The sequence below is a fragment of the Pholis gunnellus genome (assembly GCF_910591455.1).
Source record: "Pholis gunnellus genome assembly, chromosome: 5".
NCBI lineage: Eukaryota > Metazoa > Chordata > Actinopteri > Perciformes > Pholidae > Pholis > Pholis gunnellus.
Genome location: NC_136531.1, coordinates 12,691,672 through 12,712,937, shown reverse-complemented (window position 1 = coordinate 12,712,937; position 21,266 = coordinate 12,691,672). Strand labels below are relative to the sequence as shown.

At 38.8% G+C, this 21,266-nt stretch overlaps 3 protein-coding genes across 3 annotated transcripts; 1 reads left to right on the top strand and 2 right to left on the bottom strand.

Moving 5' to 3' along the window:
* Positions 1-5,996: 5,996 nt before the first annotated feature.
* Positions 5,997-10,524, top strand: cdk2ap2 (cyclin dependent kinase 2 associated protein 2). Its single transcript, XM_079159982.1, has 5 exons — positions 5,997-6,055; positions 7,323-7,478; positions 7,600-7,691; positions 8,723-8,843; positions 9,837-10,524. The coding sequence occupies exons 2-5, from the start codon at positions 7,424-7,426 to the stop codon at positions 9,902-9,904; spliced, it is 336 nt and encodes a 111-aa protein (XP_079016108.1). The 5' UTR covers positions 5,997-6,055; positions 7,323-7,423; the 3' UTR covers positions 9,905-10,524.
* A 670-nt stretch (positions 10,525-11,194) lies between these two features.
* aip (aryl hydrocarbon receptor interacting protein) lies at positions 11,195-15,211 on the bottom strand. The gene is made up of 7 exons (XM_079159721.1): positions 15,101-15,211; positions 14,349-14,531; positions 14,081-14,269; positions 13,354-13,530; positions 13,090-13,231; positions 12,319-12,548; positions 11,195-12,189 (listed from the first exon to the last, which is right to left on the bottom strand). Exons 1-7 carry the CDS (start codon positions 15,197-15,199, stop codon positions 12,184-12,186), a joined length of 1,026 nt encoding a protein of 341 aa, XP_079015847.1. The 5' UTR covers positions 15,200-15,211; the 3' UTR covers positions 11,195-12,183.
* Positions 15,212-15,978: 767 nt separating this feature from the next.
* On the bottom strand, positions 15,979-19,317 carry tmem134 (transmembrane protein 134). Its single transcript, XM_079159361.1, has 8 exons — positions 19,151-19,317; positions 18,491-18,750; positions 18,330-18,397; positions 18,142-18,228; positions 17,959-18,035; positions 17,332-17,376; positions 16,411-16,464; positions 15,979-16,295 (listed from the first exon to the last, which is right to left on the bottom strand). Exons 2-8 carry the CDS (start codon positions 18,704-18,706, stop codon positions 16,213-16,215), a joined length of 630 nt encoding a protein of 209 aa, XP_079015487.1. The 5' UTR covers positions 18,707-18,750; positions 19,151-19,317; the 3' UTR covers positions 15,979-16,212.
* Between the last annotated feature and the right edge of the window lie 1,949 nt (positions 19,318-21,266).

Below are 21,266 nucleotides of genomic sequence, written 5' to 3'. Positions count from 1 at the left end.
GATAGCTAGATAGATCATTTTCCATTATTATGACAAAAAAAACGTTGGTAAAACGTAATAAAACATAATTAACTCATGACTTTCAGATAACAATATATAAAAAGCAACGTGTACTCTTGCCTCTCTTAGATGCATGTTAGCCCAAGCACATTTAACCTGCGCATAGAGGCAGGTAAATCATCTTGCAGCAGGATATCATTTCATTGACAAGATAGTGGATAACTATAACTAATAACATTTTTTATGAAACCTGTATACCTGATGTGTATGATAAGGTCAAGAAAGGGAAGTGCACATAGCTCTTAGGAATGACAAAGTGTACCCCTTGATCTGCAGGCACAGAGCCAAAGCTTTTACTGCAGGTCATTGTTGAGCAAAACACTTGTTACACAGTTACAAAAATATTGTCCTGGTAAGCATTCAAGCTGAAAGCCTCCTCAAAAGAAATATTTTGATCGAAGAAGAAGAAGTGGGACAGTGTGTTCTCTGCATAGAGAATTGTGTAGATATCTAATATATCAGTCAAGACTATATAAGAAAAAATCTCACACACTTTCTTCAAAAATGTAATTTATGGACTTGAATACAAAGTGCTGACTCTTGCTGACAATAGATGACCTCAGTGAAGGGAGAGTCACAGTTACCTTCGATGGCAAATCCTGCTGAAAGGTTTTCATGTATTTCTCAAACAACCTGCTGACCGTGTTCTCAGCAGTTATATTTTAAGCAGGTGTGCAGGTAGAGCAAATTGTTTCTGAAGTCCAATTACGGGAGTAAGTGGTTTTCTGGTCTTTAAATGTCCTACGCTCATGACATGGCTGCATATTCTTACACATGTTCATAAGAGTAGATTATATATAAATGGGATAAACTGTATTCATCAAATAGTGACAGCCACTGTGTAGTCAAATTATATTGGGCTTTTAACACAAACCTCTAAACCTCCAAATATCTAAACTGCATTGCATTAGAGAAAGTGTCACCAAAGGGTAACCAAGAATCCATTTACATTTAAAGTCAAATGACTTGGGCTCTATAAATTTCATATGACTTAAGGAAAGTGCACTTTAGAGCAGTTGCCTGACTTGAAGTTTATCATGTTTCATGTCTATTCTAGGTGCAATTCATGGGGTCATGTCATTTGCAAATGTCGATACAAACACAAAGTTGACTGTCCAAATGTTACCAAGTCAAATTAATAGTCAAAATATGTAATAACACAGAATTAGATGTTCAAACAATAACAGCACTACTGTGAAATTGTCTATTACAACAATGTTGTCAAATGTTCTAATGCATCAGAAATATCTGAGGAGTAAGCAGACTCTGATTTACCAGCAAATCAGTAATGTCTCAGTCAACGGATCTCCACCTTTCCTTTGGACTGAAAGACACATTCACTTGCTTGAGCTGTGTCACCTTTTATTCAGCATTGCACAAATGTGAGATTTATCCAGTAGATTTATTTATTATCTGGTGTAATATGAAATGAGTCTGTACACACAGTAGGGCAGCAATCTGACATATTTCTCACTGTATGGATCCTGGACCTGACCTTCTTGCAACAGAAAGATTTAGAAAAGTGTATTTTTCAATGAATACAAGATGTTTTTTGCTTAAATATAAAAAAGATATTTGCCATAGGAACAAGTGAAAATTAGCTTGGTAAGACTTCTAGAAACAAGACTTCATATTTACACCTTTCAACATAAAAGGAGATCTTAGAATTAGCCAAGAACTCATTTTGAGCTATATTTCACTAGTATTAGGAGCCTGCAATGCTCGAAAGTCTACAGTATTTTTCACTTAACACATTTAAGATGAATTGTCTAAAGTCAAGTCCCTATATCTCACTGAAATTACTTGTTAGGTGATTGCGTCTTATATTAAAGGCACCAGATGGCATCATAAAGAGTTACTGTTAAAGAAGCAGTACCGGGCACTGAGTACAGTAGTTGTAGTGATAGTAGTAGCAGTAGTATTAGTATGGTACTAGAAACATCTCCAGGGCTCTGTCTCATTCTTTATCAACCCTTGTGCCTCACTTTATAAAAAAGGAAAAAAGATGTCCGACGTCAAAATTATATATTATCATTATTTTCCTATTTCACTGAAGTTACATTTTTTCAAAATATTTTGCATCTAGGAGATGTATAATATATTCTATTCTATTGAGTTTGAAGGCCTATTTTCCACTTATTTCTCAATATGTACTGTTGAAGAAAATGATCATATCACCTATTTTCTGAACACACCACATTTGGGTTCATAAGAAACGGTTTATATAACTTATGTTGAACTTAACGCACCTGGGGATAAAGGCGCGCCAGACAAATTGGAATATATCATTCCAATTGATTCCAAACATCTCCCGTACATGTATCATTTGTTCTGCCAAAGTATTATCTTGACCCAGATGAGGACATGAAAGCATGACATAATGAGGAGACCAGATGTGCTGTGTGTGTGTGTGTGGTTCAATCGAATGATTTGATTGGTGGAAAGTGACATGAGGGGCAGACTTTAGACTATAAGAGTAAGCTGTAAGAACTAATACTTTGTTATGAATTGCCACTCCAAGAACTAAAGAACTACGTATCTTCTCTTCATTTCAGCCACAACATAATGGTGGTGCTTTTGCCAGAGCACACTTTTTTTGTGTGCATTCTTTGTGCAGTATGAGATACAAGAATCTCAAGGAAAAAAAAAGGAAAAGGGGGGGTTACTCATAAACATATTTTGTATCTAGGATCTATTGAGTTTGAAGGCCTACTTTCCACTTATTTCTCAATATGCACACACACACACACACACACACACACACACACACACACACACACGCTGCATTGGCCTGCAGTGCTCCATATTACGGCCTTTGGATACCAGAAAAATAGCATATGTTTGCCCCAAAGGCTAAACATGAGAAAAAGGCTCAATCTGGTGGAAAATAGTACAATACAATTTTAAAGTCAAGGCTCTACAGATATAGGCATGCTTTTATGATATAATGTCAATTACTCTAGTTCTGAGTCATGATGGTATTCAAGATTTAATGGGGACACATTTTCAAAGGCTATTAAGCTGTCTGTGTCTAAGGATGAAGCCAAATACCTGTCCGTAATATATGGTAATTGGGCATATGTCTGCTTGTATGTCTCTGAACAAACCCCTAAATGTATTTCAGCTTTAAAGCCACTGCTCTAGCTGACCCTGCATCATTTTCTCTGTAATCCTCCTTACTGATTGACACTGGCTGTTTATACCCTGGCTTGGACCGTAGCTTAAAAAACAGACAATTAAACACCATCAGATCTAACACTGTATGTAAAAATGTATCATATATGTGAAAAAAGATCTGCAAGGTTACTAGTTGAAGTATTGGTGGATAACATAACACAAAGAGTTATACAAAGAGAATATTTGAGAACCAGGCCTCAAAGGATGAATCACATCATATCTAAAAGCATGAGATGTTTTCTACAGACGGAAACCTTTCAGTCAAACAAAGAACTGGCAAATATGAAAGCCATCGTGACTGGTAAGGATAATAATTAGGGGCGACCGTGGCACATGGGGTAGAGAGGGTTGTCCGGTAACTGCAAGGTTGGTTACTACATGTGCTGTGCCGAAGTGTCCCTGAGCAAGACCCTCTAACTGCTCCCCGGGCGCTTCTCAGGGGCAGCCCACTGCTCCCTATATACTAGGGATGGGTCAAATGCAGAGAACAAATTTCCCCACGGAGGGACTAATAAGGGATTTAAAATAAAAAATACAAAATAAATACAAAATAAATACAAAATAATTCACCCACTGTCTCTTCTTTGTCACAGTTTTGAGTTACCGTTCGGGGTCATACAAGGAATTTGGCTAGTTTTCTTTTTACTCGCATGTTCTTGCAGGAAATATCATCACAAAAAAGCTCTTGATGAATCATCTGTCCTGGGAGCAGCCAAACGCATTACTAATCCTTTCTATCACACACCTGCCAACCTTCTTGAACATTTTGTGAAGTACCGTCACCTGAGGAATGTTCATGCATTACACCCACAACACACATTTGTTGTGGATATTATCTGCTCTTTCGACCTCTAGACTAGTGTTTCCCAGACTTTTTCTCTGGGGACCCACTTTTAAATAATGACTAACCATCATGACCTAATTCAAAATAAGGTTTATAAATAGTAGAAAAAGAGTGAATTTGTGCCTAAATCAATATCTCTGACCATTTTTACTGCCATTTCTGCATGACATGATATAATCTTGAATAGGTAAACCAGCCATTTTGAAGAGATATTTGTTTGATGTATCACAACTTCATATTATGTGAGTTATTAAAAACATAAACACACGACGAATACTTTATGAATAAGACCAAATAAACCAACCAACTAACCAAATTGCAGAGATAACATGCTTGCGCATTTGGTTTTATTTCCTCTTGTCAGATAAATCTGGCTACTACAGCATCCATACATACAGCATTCGTAACTATACCTAATAGCGTAAATGAATGCCCTTTGATTCGTATATATCTCACAAAATCAATTCATATGTAATCCACATAATCATGAAGAAAGAAGTCTAAAGACCTCATAAACCCACACAGGGTGGTTTGGATTGGAAGTGGAGTGAGTCACAAAAACTGATCTTTGATATTGATATTGATATAACCGCTACTATAGCTGATTGCATGCATTGATGAATAAGTCATGCTGCATAATACTTAAGAAATTACGTGCAAATCCACAATTAAGTGTTGATTACGTTTTTTGCTGATTAATTCAAGTGTATTGCTCCTTGGTTAGTTTTAAAGTTCAACTAGCATGATGTGAGAAAACCAGTAAAATGAGAAGCCACAAAATGATGTGGTCCATTCGCTGTTTTCGCAGATAAACGAGATGTTAATTTAGTTTTGAGAGACTATATTTATGGTTTATTAAAACCTTACAGGCAAACGCATACAGAATGATGTTCAAGGTCTTGTTTAGAATTTTTAAATCCTCAAACTCCCTTCTCAGTACAATACAGTCATGGACTGCAGGTATCATGAAGGCAAGATGGAGGGAACCTGGAATTCTCTCTTCACAACCTCTGGTGGCCAAAAGAAATACTGGCACCATTAATCCAAGTGGTTTGAGCTGCAAGCTGACAGTATGTCATGTTATTTACAGAAGAAGTGGGGTTTGAACTTAAACTGAGATCTTGCGCTACTCGTTTTGTTTACAACTTACAGAACGTTGACTTAAATATAGGCGTTTTATTTTCTATTTAATTGATGGTCATTGCTTTCTATAAATATGTATACTCCTATGTATGTATTGTCCACTACTTGTGTACATAACACTCCTGTCTATTCTTTACCTTTATCTGTCCAGCTGAGTCAGACTCCTTGTATGTGCAAACATACTTGGCTGAATAAAACGAATTCCTATTCTGAATAGTTTTAAATGCAAGGACAGAAAAAAAGGCTTTTAATTTAATTTCAAAGAAAAAGATACCTTTCTTGATGTTGACTTATGTTTTTTTTTTTTATCTAACTGTGTGTATGTTTTCCTTGTTATTGGTCTCCAAACAGATCATGGCTCTCCCCAAAAACTACATAAAGCTCAACTCAGTCCCACATTATGTGTATTCTTCAGATGTACAAGACCTAACTGCCATCCGGACCCTACAGTCATTTTAACTCTCTCTCTCTTTCATTTCAATAGGCTTCATTGCAATGAATGCAACAAGGACAACAAGATTGCCAAAATGTCACTCTCAGACAATGCGGTAGATGTGGATACCAGTGACTGATACGTTATATATATAAGATATACATCGATTTACATACTCGATGTAATATTTGTGATTGTTTTATTTTATGTTTGGCGCTGTGGAGATTCCTCGTGATGAATACGTTTGGATCAGACGTAATACGTTTGTCCGTCATCCAATTGCATCGCTCTAAAAGTAAAAAAACAAAACAGTAGTACACTACGCCTCTCTACTGCGCAGACTCACTCAGGGAAGAGAGTCTCGCTTCCCCCAGAGGATTTCTAGTCTCCTTATAAAGGTAATTAAAACAACACTCTTTTGAATCATTTCTGGTCTTCTCAATGAACACACGTGTAAATAACCTTCGTATCCTTCACTGTCTGTATATAGATTATCAATGTTGCCTCGCGACTGTTTCCCTGCGTCCTACTTATGTTGTTATGCTAACCGGCGACTGTTAGCTAATCTAGCTAACATCACCAAGTAGTGGTTAGCTTGGCACCTTCCTCTAAAGCTAACGTCAGCTTTCGTTTCACTCGGCACCACCTGGCTCCAATTAGTACTGACCGATCACACTCAGACGATCCTCAACCCGGACACTGCACACAGCCGAACAAGTCAAATTCATATCATATTCATAGGTCATAAATGAGACGAAATAAATGCATTAATGTGGTTCATGTTCATTCAGGTAGCACGACTCAAAATAATGCTTTCAACATGCACGAACAATTATTAGATACAGCAGGAAATGCAACATGTAGCACGTGTTTAAAAAGGACGGAAACATTTCGAAAAGGAAATTGCAGGACAAAAAACAGGAAAACAACAGCCAAAGATAATAAAGTACAAGCTATATAATGATAATGATCAGTGGTGCTGGGTAAATAAATGATTACTTTAGACCACTGCCAGATGACCCCAGAGGGTTCTTAGGGAACAGCCAGAGATGTATTTTGGTCCCAAGATTGATAGAAAAGCAGCAGCATTTAAACTCTCTTGGAACCATTTTCTTTGATTTTCTAATAAAAAGGGAATCTTCATTACAGATAGTGTAACTTATTTGTAAGAGCTTACTACAGCTGAATACCTGGGCACTAACTGTTATCATGAAATGTGATTAACTACTTGCAGCTGGTGTTGCATGAAAGTCTGATGGTCTGAAGGTACATGCAACTTCAAGGACAGTGAGCATGAAGCTTAATCAGTTCAAAGCATCACTCTAAAGTTAAAATATTATAATTTAACTCTACGGGCACCTCCTTAGCTAAGGGATGAATCGCATAGCATGAACCACAGCATCGCTGGTTTGAGTCCGGGCCAGGGAACTTAGTTTTTCTCTGTCATCTCTCTGCAGTCTGTTAATAAAAACACCAACACAATTATATTCACTGATCTTATAACTTTAATTAGTTATTAGTTAATTAATAATCTTATAGCTGCACACTTTAGCTCCCTTTGTCATTCTGAGGATGAATATACATTTGACATCTTTTTATTGTGTTTCTGTGTGTGTGTGTGTGTGTGTGTGTGTGTGTGTGCGTTTTGTCGTCTTTGAAAATCAGCTCTTAGGAGCTCACCACCACCAGTAAAGCTGTATAAACACCGGGTTGACGGGGCCGAAGGAAGTGGCGCGGCGTATGGGGAGCTGCCTGCTGAAATCGCAATGAGCTACAAACCCATTGCTCCTGCGCCCTCCGGCTCCAACCACACACCCCCAGGTTCTAACACCACTCAGTTGGACATGCAGTTATTGGCCCATTGATATCTGTGTTACGGATGATTCTTGGTGTTACAAGTTTCAACCATAGTGTGTCACATCTGTTCCCATCTTCTGTCTAGGCTCCTCTGTGCCCTCTCCATCCCTGCCCTCGTCATCCAACTTCAGGCCGGCTTTTAGTGACTTTGGCCCACCCTCCATGGGCTTTGTTCAGGTATGTCTGAAGTACAGTTATTCATGCTGTAGTGTTGTCTTTGTTATATTTTCTCTCAAATAACATATATTTTTGATCTAACCCTTTCTATATGTATGGTCATACCAGCATGATCGTTGTAATAAACTAATCTGAATTTAGAAGGAACACACCAAAATGTCCTGAGCGGTGTGCTTTTATTTTGAAGTGAAACTGGTCTTTGGAAATGTATTCTTAATCATTAATTTGGAATAATTATTCACACAATTTCCCCTATTTTTGACTTATTGAAAGAATGTGAAATTGCCTATCATGTTCACCAAAACATCCCTTTTATTTTGTAGTCAGTTCTGACACGCCCTTACCACAATACCTAGTTTATTCATCTACCGCAAAACAACGTGGGGGCTAGTTTGACCGTCTTTTTCGATGTGGAGGCTGGCATCTTCCTTCACTTTGTGACCTCAACACGTATAAACTCACTTCGCCGCTTCACTTTCTCCCTCAATATAGTCATTTACTACACCCCACTTAGAACAAGCTGCAATACATTAAGTATATTCAATATGTTGCCCACCCCTAAATGCATACACAAATACATCCATGTATGCATACATAATACAAGTTAATCAATAATCAAACCACAACCACTCTTGATGTTTTCAATGTGGGCCTGTGCAGGTCAAGATGTAGAGCTTGTACTTGATGTTATGCCTTTGTCAGCCACTTTGCATAAATCCCCTCACTAGGGCTGTAGCAGTTGAAGTAAATACATTTATTTATAATGCCTCAAATTGCACATGTCTTTCTCTATTCATGGAGGACAGTAGATACTGACAGATCTGCAAGGCTGTTACTGTGAGGCAGCTGCATGCATGTGACTTATATGGCCTTGTTGTGATAGCCAGGGGGGTGGCTGATTTGAGTGCATGAGTCTACAAAAAAAAGCATGTTTTTTTTATTTTTATCATTTTCTAGCTGTGACAAGTCTTGATACTCCTATTTTTTTTTCTCCCCCCAAACATGGCATGTTTGTGAAACTACACAAACAGCCTGTCAAAGTGTCTCAAGGATCCACCTACAGTGAGCTTCTGTCTGTCATTGAGGAGATGAGCCGTGAGATCCGGCCTACATACGCTGGGAGCAAGAGTGCTATGGAGAGGCTAAAGAGAGGTATACTTAACTTGTCAAAAAGACACACACTGCCTGATCTCAGTGCAAGTCAGGATTAGTGTGTGCCGAGTATCATGAATAGTTTATAAAAGTGCGTGTGGGGGGAATTGATTTTAAAATGGTCACAAATGTGACAAATGAAAAATAAGATTACAAATGTGGACAATAATTTGTAATATTCACAAATGTATGCGGCAATCTACACACAAATACCAAGCAAGTGTAAGACAGTTTTATCAGTAAATATTAATACCTTACACACCGATTTTTTACTTCATCTTCACAGGTCTTTAAAAAGCTTCCTGTGTTTACAAATGCTAGGTTTAAGTGCTAGTGGAGAACTGGGATTTCGGAGTGGGAAAGAAGTCTTCTAATAAACACCTGTAGATCAAAACCCTGTTGCTGGTTGTCAGATGTGTGAGATACGAAAGTTAAACTGAATATTTGTTTTACTATAACCTCCTTTTGTACATGGTTATGGTAACTGAAAAAAAAACATGGACCATTAATTGTTATTTGCAAGTCAGAAGCAAAGACAAACAAACAAAAAGAAAAAACAAAGCTTGGTTGATTTTGATGTGTGGACACCGAACAAAGAGGAAGTAAGGCCATTGTCAACAAAACATGAGAAGGAAATGATTATTATGCTACTCCCATTTTATGCTCCGTTTATAAATTCAAATGGATAGTTATGCAGATATATAGAAGTAATAGACTGCCGTGATTGAAGTACAATCGCATGCATTAGAAGCTTCAGTTGTGTTAATTTAACAGGCGGACAGACGACTAAACCCAATTTTGCCTTTAACTTGACCTGCAGTTTTCCTGCCAGCCTTATGGTTATCATAGCAATAAAGACTGTCTTGGATGCATTAGATTTTTTTTAGTTGAAGTATACTCAGACAGAAATTGCTACCACTTATTGTAGCAATGAATATCATGAATGTCAAACTGTTGATTTAATGCCTCCTTGCACCTTGTGTCTGTCTTCAGGTATAATCCATGCCCGTGCACTGGTCAGGGAGTGTCTTGCAGAGACGGAGAGAAGCGCCCGCACATAACCTTTTCAAAAGCTCCCTTCACTCCTCACTGCTTCCCGATAGAAAACTGTCCTCATCGAGATCCCCATCGTCTGTTTTGCTGCCATAGCGTTTCACTTTTTCCTCGACAGCTTTTTATCGGTGCATTATGTCCTTCTCGTCTCCACTGTTCCCTGCATTCCACCACACCATTTTGCTCATCACAAACTTTCTGTGTATGCAAAATGCAGTTTTGTATCCATTTTGAAATTAGTGTGGTGAATTTCTACGCATTTTAAAGTTAAGCTGTGGGTGAAAACCTTACTAAAATGGATGGGAAAATATTATTTTGACCGCGAAAGTTGGGGTTTTTCCAATGATGAAATCAATGTTCCAGCTGCACCATCGTTCAAGTTTGGGCTTTTTGATCATCACTCTGCAACCACTGAATATTTTTTTGTTAATATGGACATTTTGATTATACCCCATTTCTATCCATCCTTGCTTTGTTTTCATATTTTGTAATGTAAACACACATTACATGTTTCTCAATCCCAAAAAACACTGTACATCTCAAGTCAATTTGTTAGTAATGGAAATTTTGTAAACCGGATTTTTGCAGTTATGTATGTATATCTTAATTAAATAACAGAAAAAAACAACTTTCGGTGTCTGTTTCATCTGTTGCCAGGGAACTGATATTTTCCAGTTATACTGCAGACACCTTCATATTAAATGCTTTTAGTTGAATTAGACTCTTCATGGTACTGCGCTAACTGACCCAAGGCCACACGTGCACATCGTGCCAAGATTTCTCTAAAGGTTCTCTGTGACATTCAGAGCATCAATAGCAGCAAACAACTATTTGCTATATTTAGATAAAGTCATGTCTGCCTAATCAGAGAACGAAGTCACACTCCCTTTGTGTGTGTGTTATCCGAGCGTCTTGCCACATTGAGAGCTATCAGAAGACAATCCACTAATCATGGATTTGCTCTGAATAAAAGGCCTTTTCACAGCATCCATTTGTACGCGTCTTACACAAGTGTAAGTAATAACATTAATCCATTTCGGCTTCTTCAGGACGGAATTGTGCACGCCGGCATACTGGAACGGCTCTGACACAATAAATTGAATGGGACCGTAATTAATTTTAATCAGTTACACCTGTGTTAATCTTGCTATAACATGTCAAAATGGCTGCTGTAAAAAGGGCCTTTTCCTTATTGAGCTCTTTAAATATTTAGAACATCTTTCACTCTAGGATGCGACGCAAGCTGTTACAAATCACGTGTGTGCATGTCACAAATATATTGAAGTAAAATGCAAAACCGGGGGATAAACACACATTTATTGTCATTTACATGATCACAACCTCAATGACGTCTCACGGCCTAACAACCAGCTGCTTCACAAGAAGATGGACGAGAAGCTCTTTATGAGCAAGTGAAGGAGATAGTGAGGGCTTTGTTGAGTACATCTTGACAAAAACAATATGATGTTATAGATCTTATATATATATATGAAATGAGTACAAAGGAGAAAGCAAAGATAAGAAGTCCATGTGTGTTGTATAATGATTGTCACAAGACAGCTTGGTTTCCCAGTCGCATCTACCAGGAGAACGGTCTCCTGCTTACTCCAGTGCTTCCGCTGTTACCAAGAAGGAAGAGGGGGGTCTGGCGTGGAAGGCAGAGGTGTGCATGCGAGTACATGACGTTCCTTGTGCACAAAAAAAAGAAAGTACTCCATGGTTTTCTAGCGGGAATCCATTGTAATCAAACAGCGCTGCACATATTTCAGAGAAAGCAAGACAACATAAAATGCGTAAACTACTTATTTCTAAAAAAAGAAAAAGAAAAAATTCTTTGCAGCACATCTTGTGAAAAATGTTGCTACGGATAACATGCTGTAGGCAGTATCCCATTACTGTGAGCAAGTTATTTAACCAAGAGTGTTGACATTTCTGGAGCGGGCTAAGTAAAGAAAAGAGTCTAAAATAATGATGCTGTTGGCCAGTACATACCTATGGCTATGTCAGCCTGCCTTAATCAAGGACTGAATATTACTTTGATAAAGGGAGTAAGGCAGGAATGCAAATTGCACCTTAGTATATATATATATATATATATATATGCGCATGACTTTGCGTGTGTGACCGGACTCCTGTGAGCATATGTTTGCGTGTTCCATGGAGGGCAGAGTGGCAACAGTTTTTGGCTCGGATGCATGGATTAAAAACTTAAAACACCAGTCAGCGCGGTTTCCTCCTCCACTTTTGAAATTCACAGGCATCCTCTTGTTCCAACCCACTGTGAGATTCAACCCTGTGAGGAAGGAAGAGCAGACACTTCTTTGAATATCTGCACTATGTTATAACAAATGAGCTTCATATAAATATCCAGGGGACAGACAGGAGACGCAGTTTACAGAAATAAAACTCGAGCTAGACTGACCGTAGTGGCAGTGGCTGGTGTTGCGTTGTAGTTGAATAGGTCTTTGTAGCGACCCTTTTCCTCTTTCTCTTTGTTGCGGATCTTCTCCTCCATGGTCTTCAGCTCCTTGGCGATAGACGGTCCCAGAGAGGGGTCCAGCTCCAACACCTTGTCAAAGTCTGCACGGGCCTCCGTCTCATTCCACACTGCAGCGTGGGCCTTAGCTCGCTTGTAGAAGGCCTTCACGTTGTCTGTTAGGAAGGGGACAAAAAAAAATACAAATTCTTTATTTGCACATAAATCAGAGCTCCTACGCATCCTGGAAAACAGCATGAAAAATTACAGAAAAAAGTCAAATGTCCTGTAAAATGATTTCAACATTCTCCTACTTTCCCTTAGCTTAAAATAAACTGTAGACTATCTGTCAGAGCTCCCTAAAACAGATATGTTGTGATGTTATGTTCAGGATCATAATAACGTTCAAATGGTAGTTTATAGACAAGTATGAACAAGGTGCTCTCGGGTTATGTTATGGAAATGCTATGAACACACCCCCAAGTCACGTAGCATGGTAGCAAAAGCAGGTTCGATGACTTCACATTACATTCTTCCCAACGGTTGAATAATGGTAAGTTAATAAAATCATGCAATTTAAATTTCGGTCACATGATTTAGCCATCACTGTACAGTAGACTTGTGTGGCAGACTCATAAAAAAAAACTTAGTTGTCTAAGCTTTATTACATTAAATTGAATCAATCTAGCATGTGCAGCACCAACAACAAAGCCTCACCCTCATATTTGAAGACTATGGATGTGCAGTGTTCGATGACTTCGTAGTACTGGCCCTGGAGTAGCTTGCACTGGCAGTAGTTGAGGAGCAGTGGTGTTATCATGTGGTCCAACTTCACCCATACTTCGTCCCCAGGGTGCTCCTGAAAGGCGAGACCAAAGTCACAGAGAGGAGTTACAGAATGCATTTTAGTGCATGTTTCAGTGTTTATACTAAAGAAACCAGATCTGATCTTTATTAGCTCGTATTCAACTGTGCTCTAACCTTCATCTGTAGATTTTTGAGGCAGGCAAGGCCATTGTAGTACTTGTCTGTGGCTTCCTTAATTTGGCCCTTTTTGAAAAGCATGTTGCCCTCCTCATGGATCTGAGGCACGAGCTTGAGTTTCTCTTCGTCTGTCATGGCCCACACGTCAAGCTGGAACGATCCTGGAGACAGAACCTGAGCAGAGGAAAAGAGAGAAGGTCAGTAGCAGCCGGAGCTCACACTGTAGGGGAATAGAACTGTAGCTGTGCTAAGCAAATAGCAACTCTTTATTGTACATATCAATTACATTAGAAGTGTATTAGATGCACATCCACAGTCTAATGCAATTCATTACAATATCCGTGCCTAGGAATCCTGTCTTAGTGAGCCTTATACATTTCAGCTTATGCTTAAATTGTGTTACAACAATTGAGACCAAAGGGGTGTCGTATTGGACTACATGATATCAATAGGTGTTTATAATATGTTGTCATCCTCATGCATACATAACACCTTTGATTTCACACTTGATTTGTGAGAACTTTTGCTTCTTTTTTCCCCACAAAAAATGGTTTGGAAAAAAAAGGTTCATATATGTCAAAGTAAGATATTTTTATAAAAGGGTACTGGTATTGGTACCAAAACTCAGGTATTGTGTTGGCGATACAATAGAAGAAAACACAGTTTGCAAACCTGAATGCAACCCAATACAATAAACACCATTAATATTAAACTGTGGGCTCACCTCCAGCAGCTCGATGCTGAAGACGAGAGGCTGCTGATTGGCCTGAAGCTGATCCAGGTCCTTGTGCCCCAGAGAGTGGTGGGAGTGGATCTGAGCAATGCCGCAGCAGTGCCTCTGGCCTTCCAGGGGGTCCTTACCAGCACTGATGTTTCTCAGGGACTGGGACACGAGCGGGTACAGTGCCGTGTGCTGACGGGTGAACAGAAATGGTAAATGCACATAGAAAGAACAAGATTGCCCCTTCACCCCAAATGTCCAGCACACCAACCTTATTGTCACAGGTGAAGTCTGCAACTTCGCCTTGTTTCATGGTGATGAGCACTCTCTCCCACACAGCTAGTTTAAACTTCTTGCCTAAGATGAGCTCCATGGGTTTGCTGCGGCCCCCCATGGTTCTGGAGTCATCCAGCACTTTGCCATCACACAGGCTGGTGCGGTAGTGGAAGACCACCTGGTAAACAAAGATGGGACGTAAACACGGACAACATTAAACACACAGCACACTGCTCAACAGAACAGTTAAAATAACGGTTGTGACGCCACACGTTTCAAAGGACACGCGAAGCACTCGAGTCCGCTTGTTTACTAGAAACAAAAGAGCAATCTGTACGGCTCAGACAGGCCTGGAGAGAGTCCATCATATTCTGACCAATCACAACAAAGGACAAATGATTGGCGTGGTCTGCCGACCAATCAGCATTCATAAACACATGCCATCCTGTCCCACCCCCTGTCTTTCCATCAGATGAAAAAAATAAGGGAAAAAAAAAATGTAAACCGGCAGCTGCAAACACATCTAACGTTGTATAACCACAAAGGGAGCAAAGCTCACAAGCTTGTCAGCGTTATCTGTGTACAAGCGCATTAACTTTGCTGTAACGTTCACATTAACGTCTATCTGACAGTCTACTGTGTTAGCTAGCTAGTGGTAGCATTAGCTAAAGTGCTTCATCGCATTTCTTAAACTAATTCAGCGGACTGGACTCGGCAGTTCCAACCGTCGACACACTGTAGTTTTACCTTTGTTCCATTGGGAAAGGTCGATAGCTCTCCTTTTCCAGGACTGATCAGTTTCTTTACTATTCCTTCCTCGAGAAGCTTGCGTGCCTCTTCCTCCATCCTTGACCGAGTCTCAATTAACGACAGATGACGATGTTTGCCGAAGCCACCAACAGAGTCGTTTCGTGGGACGTCCCTCTGCGCCTCACAGCGCCCTCTGGACGTAGCCTGCGCGAGTGTCATTAAAGGCTTCACTACGATAACAGTCACAAAAGTGTCATGAAAATATACATAACGAATCAAGTACTAGTACGCCATGCATTGTCTCTTATTTTATGTAAACCTAAATCTGCCTTCTAAATGTCACACCGGTTTCAAATTTGAATAGATTGATTTTGACTATTGTAGAATACCAGCAGGCTAAATATCTCATTTATTCCTAATATTTTAGAGTTCCTGCATCTCTTGGCTTCCTCACTTTTTTTCCGCCTTCTCGAAATTTAAGAATAAGCTTAAGACTTTCTTCTTTTATAACGCTTATGGCCGGCTCAGGCTTGCCTAGATGGATGGGGGGACTTCCTAGGATACACTCTAATCCTCCTCTCCCTCTCCATTTGTACGTTTTCATGTCCCATGAATGCATGTTACTAATTTGGCTTCTTCACCAGAGTCTTTGTGCTTTCTCCCCTCACAGGTTTCCTTGGATCGTGGTTACGCCTTTTGCCGTGGATGAAGTCATGGTATAATATACATGTCATGAAAATTGTCATACTATAGTATGGTTTTTAAAGTCATAGTGATTTAGAAAAATCACAGTATAGTTTGTTTTAAAGGCATATGGTAAAGCTCACTTTGCCCTTGATTGGAAAAAATCTCAACTGGCACAAATTAAAATATACAAAAGTTTTATTGTAATTTCACAGTCATTATTCACACGACATAGAAAACACAGGCAGGACCAATCTCCTTCTTTTTTGTGTACAAATACAGCAATATCAGTTCATGTAGTGGAAACATAGTCGAGGCACTGAGTGGTTGAATTAGTAGTGGTCATTACAATGACAAGAAAAAACAACAATCATTTGAAGATAGCAAACAAATACATGTAGTGAAATGTAGTGTCTCGTGAAATGTCATTTTTCAAAATAGGGTAGGTAGAACAATTTGAAGCCTCTCCTTCCCCGGACGGCACAGCTGATGTATATCACATGGTACACTGTAGGAAATACAGGTTATGACATTGTTAATACCAACAAAACAAGGCATGCATTTACTGGTACAGGCTAAGGCCAAGCAAAACAAAAACTCTAGGAATCGATGGATCAATTTACCTCCAGGGATGAAGAGGAGAAATCCAGGTACAAAGAAAATAGCACTTGAAACACCTGAAAGGACCGTTTTATTAGTTACAACCCACTAAAAAGACAGTCACCAACTCTAATCAATGAAACCACACATTAAAAGAATAGTTCAACATTTTGGGAAATATGCTTATTTGCTTTTGTTGCCAGGAGCTGGATGAGAGGATCGATACCTCTCTCATGTCTGTACGCTCATTATGAAGTTACAGCCATAAGACTGTTAGCTTAGCTTAGCACTGGAAAGAGCTAGCCTGGCTCCGTCCAAAGCTAATAGAATCAGTCTGAAGTTCAATAATTAACTGTTCGTTTAGTCCATACAAAAACTGAAGGGGCAAATTCCCCCAATGTCAAGAAATGTACTATGCTGCTCGCAAAGAGTTATTCACATTATCTATTTCCTCTATTCATTCAGGATGACATTAAATAAAAAAAGAAAACTGACAACTTAGTTTTACTTTCTTTTTTTCTGCCACTTGAAAAGTATTCTTACAGACAACCTTGTAAAGTATCTATATTTTTTATTTGTCTTTCTTTTAAAGTATCTTATTTAATAGGTCCTGACTCCATTGCAAACTATAACTGTAGTTTGTATACTGTGCTGAATACAGTTGGTACATCTTAGGCACAACTGTCCCATTTATTCACTTGGTTTGTGTTTGCGAGTTAGTATTTTGTTGTGAAATGTTGATTTGTTTCTAATATGGTTTAATTTGTTGGTTATTTGTTTCATTCACGGCTTTTCAGCGTCTGTATCAGCCCATACAACAATCTACAGCTTTCTGATGTTTTAGGGAAAACTATAACTATAAAAATAATCTTGCATCTGGACTATAAGATTTATTTTCAGTCATTTCTGGACACTAAAATGGTTTATTTTCCTTTTTTCCTTACCTGCATTTGGATTCAGCTGTATGACAACACCCGTGAAAATAAGAGCTAAAATGAAACAATACAAAAGTACATCAGTGATCATATATATATATATATATATATATATATATATATATATATATATAAATATACTTTTCATGAGATAAAAAATCTGTTACAGAGAGAGAATCAACAAGGGTACAAAGTTCAGTGTGCCAAACATGTCCCTGACTGACACAACACTGAACAAACTATCTACAACTAAACATGTCTAAATGTCTAAACTTGCATTCTTTTGTCATACAAAAAAGTTTCTGTGGCATTTAAATATTTTACATTTTAGGCATTTAAATATTTTACATCTACTTCGTCCAAGAAGAAGAAGAAGAAGAAGTAGATAACACATTTTTATTTCCTGAACCATCGACTGTACATTTCACGTAACTACTCTTAAAAGGGTCAGAGCCATTATGCACATACATTATTCATGTCACACTAGAATATTCATGAGGAGAAACCTGTGAAAATGTGAGCAAAACAGGAGCATAAGACCGAATTAGAATGAAAGTATTCCTCTTTGAATTAAGCATTTATCACAGCAAAATCCTTCTGGTTGTATATTTTACACGTAATGAGTAAACAACTCACCAACTCCAGTGATGAGGAGAAGGAATGAAGCGAGAACAACTCTTCTGTTTTTCTTCACCAGCGGATGGGACACCCACCTGAGCAGAAATATTCTTTAAAGTAAATGTGTTTATGTGTGTGTGTGTGTGTGTGTGTGTGTGTGTGTGTGTGTGTGTGTGTGTGTGTGTGTGTGTGTGTGCTCACCCGCAGCAGTGTGCAGACAGCTGTGTGACTGAACTCAAGGTGCTGAAGGACCACTGGGAGCTGCAGTAAGACAGAGTGGCCGGGTCGCTGAGGAGAGAGAGAGAGAGAGAGAGAGCGGGAACAGACTTTATCTCACTTTTCAAAACACATGGTGGTCTACGATCACACGTTCTGCCTGTAGGACCCACCTGATTTTAAAGAAGTTATTGAAGGAGGAATTGCCATTGCTGCCCAAGGCGTCTTCGTTTTCCAGATTCTAAAGACGCAGCACAGATAATGAGAGAGCAGCAGTTTAAAGTAAATAATTTATTTATTATGATTATTTTTTTTATAGTAGTTGAAGGTGTACCTGATATTTTAGGTTACTGTGTTCAGGAGAGCCGGCAGCAGCAGCAGGAGAGGGATGAGTCTGAGGTTTGGAGAAAGTTAGAGGACCAAATGTCATCTCTCCTCCTTCTCGGTCGTTGTCTCTGCCCTTCCATCCCTCTGCCTCTCCATCAGACACAGCTTCCTCCTCGTCTCCCTCCAACGCGAAGGCATCATCGATACTAAACTGCGTGGCCATGGTGATAGCCTTTTACACGCTGAGGGCCTGTGGCTTGGTGCGCACTGTTGGTTCAGAGTAAAGATCGGTGTTACGCACAGTGCGCGTGCTCACAGCTTGGAGAAACATGTTGTGGTAGTTAAGTTGTTACTAAGTTACGGGTCATTTTTGCTCGTGCATTTCTTATATACGCGCACACATGCCTGGGCTAGAAGTGTTACGCACAAATAAATAGTCTGGCGTCCCACATCACCTCTATGCAATACAACTTAGCGTTAACTAATGTTTACGACGCTAAAAGGGCGAATGTAGCCATAAAGTCAGGAAAAAGATGCACTACTGCCTCGACTCGGCCTACATATTTAAGCAGACTGGCAGACAGTTAACTAAAATAAACCAGCAGCTAACTGGCCATTGTTTGTGCTCTTTCCGCTAGTCGATCAGATGACCAGGAGGAAGACTTACTGTCTTAAGTAAACTTTTTCTCCGGCAAGGCTGAACCCGACTCCACGTTGTAAAGACACAGGTCACATACTTGTACACTCTGGAAATTGTCTTCCAAGTCTTCCTGGCACTTTTGATCTCGAGAGCAGAGCGATACAAGATGTTGCAAAAGTTTTGAGTGTCTCGTTCTATTTTTAAAAACCCGGCTATCGATTGCTCATGTCTGATTCCGCCCAACGATCTCTTTGAGGAGTCAGTCTACTTAGTCGATCGTAGAGTACAAGTATAGGCAGTATCTGTGGTATAAGTATACAGGTACTACTACCACGCTATACAAAATTCTTGAAGTACTTAATCTATAAAAATGGCTTATTACTGTTATAGGCTGCTATTATATAATGAGAGAACCATTGCTCATGCATTAATGAGTAAGCATCATTTCACTGTGTTCAGAAACTATTGACTTACTTATCCTCAATATGCTTGTTTTGAGGATAATTTCAGGACCAATATTCAAAATTCAAAAAGAATTACAATTATTTAACTATTAAAAGGAAAAGCAGCACATCCTCACATTTGAGAATCTGAACCCATGAAATGAAAAATAATGATCAAAATAGTTTTTATCAATTGGCTTGCCGATTAATCAACTGATTGTTTCAGCTACTTCTATATATATATTGTTTGGTAGATTAGTTTAATCGATTACAAAACACTATATTTTATAAGATCTTTGTATGTTTTTCATACAAAAGTATTCATCTGTAGGAACTAGTTACTAAATCTATCAAATAAATGTACCGGAATAAAAAGTACAGTATTTCCCTCTCAAGACAAAGTGTAGTGCATGATGTGGCATGAAAAGAAAATACTCAATTAAAGTCCATAAAATGTACAGTTAAAGGTAGTGTGTACGATTTAGCATCTAGTGGTGAGGTTGCATATTGCATCCAACTGAATACCCCTCCCTAGTCCTCCCTTTCCAAGTGTTCCCAGTGTGTCACGGGTGACCTTCAGATAACCAAACAACGTCAAAGGCCTTCTCTAGAGTGATTGTTTGGTTTGTCCATTCTGGGCTACTGTAGAAACATGGCATTGAAACATGTCGGACCCACTCTGTTATGTATTTATAAGCGAGCCATTCTATACATCCTCTTAGATCCTACACACTGCTCCTTTTAGTAGTGTTTTGAGTAAGTGCACTTAGTTACATTCCACCAATGCATGAGAAGACTTGTCAGTGCCCTTCAAGTAAGTAAGTTGGAATGATATAACATCACAAAAGTGTTCTTACTATATATATATAAAATTGCTTGGTTTAAGGAGTCTTTAGGAATAAAACCACCCTAGAAATGGCCCAATGACACAAGTCAAGTTGTCTCTTAATTTAGTTCTTGAATGGGCAAGACTTCAGGGATGGTTATTATATTATTTGGTAAGTCTCTTAAATGTATAAACAAAAGGAAATTGCTGAAAAGTAACTGACGGCTGCTATACTTAGTGGTAATCAAATTGACTAAAGTCCCTCCAGCTGTCCTCTTAACAATACCAATACTCCCCAACAAATAAATGGAAAACTGTACTTAAAAATGTACTAATTAATTTAATGATCCCATTAAAACACTTATTGTCACTCTGCCTCCATCAATTTGGCACTTCAATTATGATTGTTGTCCACAAATGTGGTAACATTGTTTTCTACCAATTAGCACACACTCAGCTTGTTTGCCTCCCCTACACTATTGTCCGTGTATAGTACCCAATGCAACCTTTAGCAAAATCAAATTATGTGAAACACTTCAGGCAAAAACATTCAGATATGCAAATTGGAAATGAGCCAAAGTGAAACTTACCGCCAACTATTAATAAATATGTTGCACTTGTCAAGATGAGCAGTTATGATTGACGATAAAAAAAACCTGGACTTGAGTATTGATATAATAAGTAATAAAATACGATATATTTCAATGCAATGAATGCCAAACAGGAGCATAAATTATCCCACTTGATATCTGTTGCCAACATGTGAAATCACGGGATTTCCAGTAAGTCAGAAGACCTGCATTATGCAAACAAACATCTCTAAACCAATAAACACAGATTAGTCATTGATGGTTGCAGCTTTGAGGAGCAGACC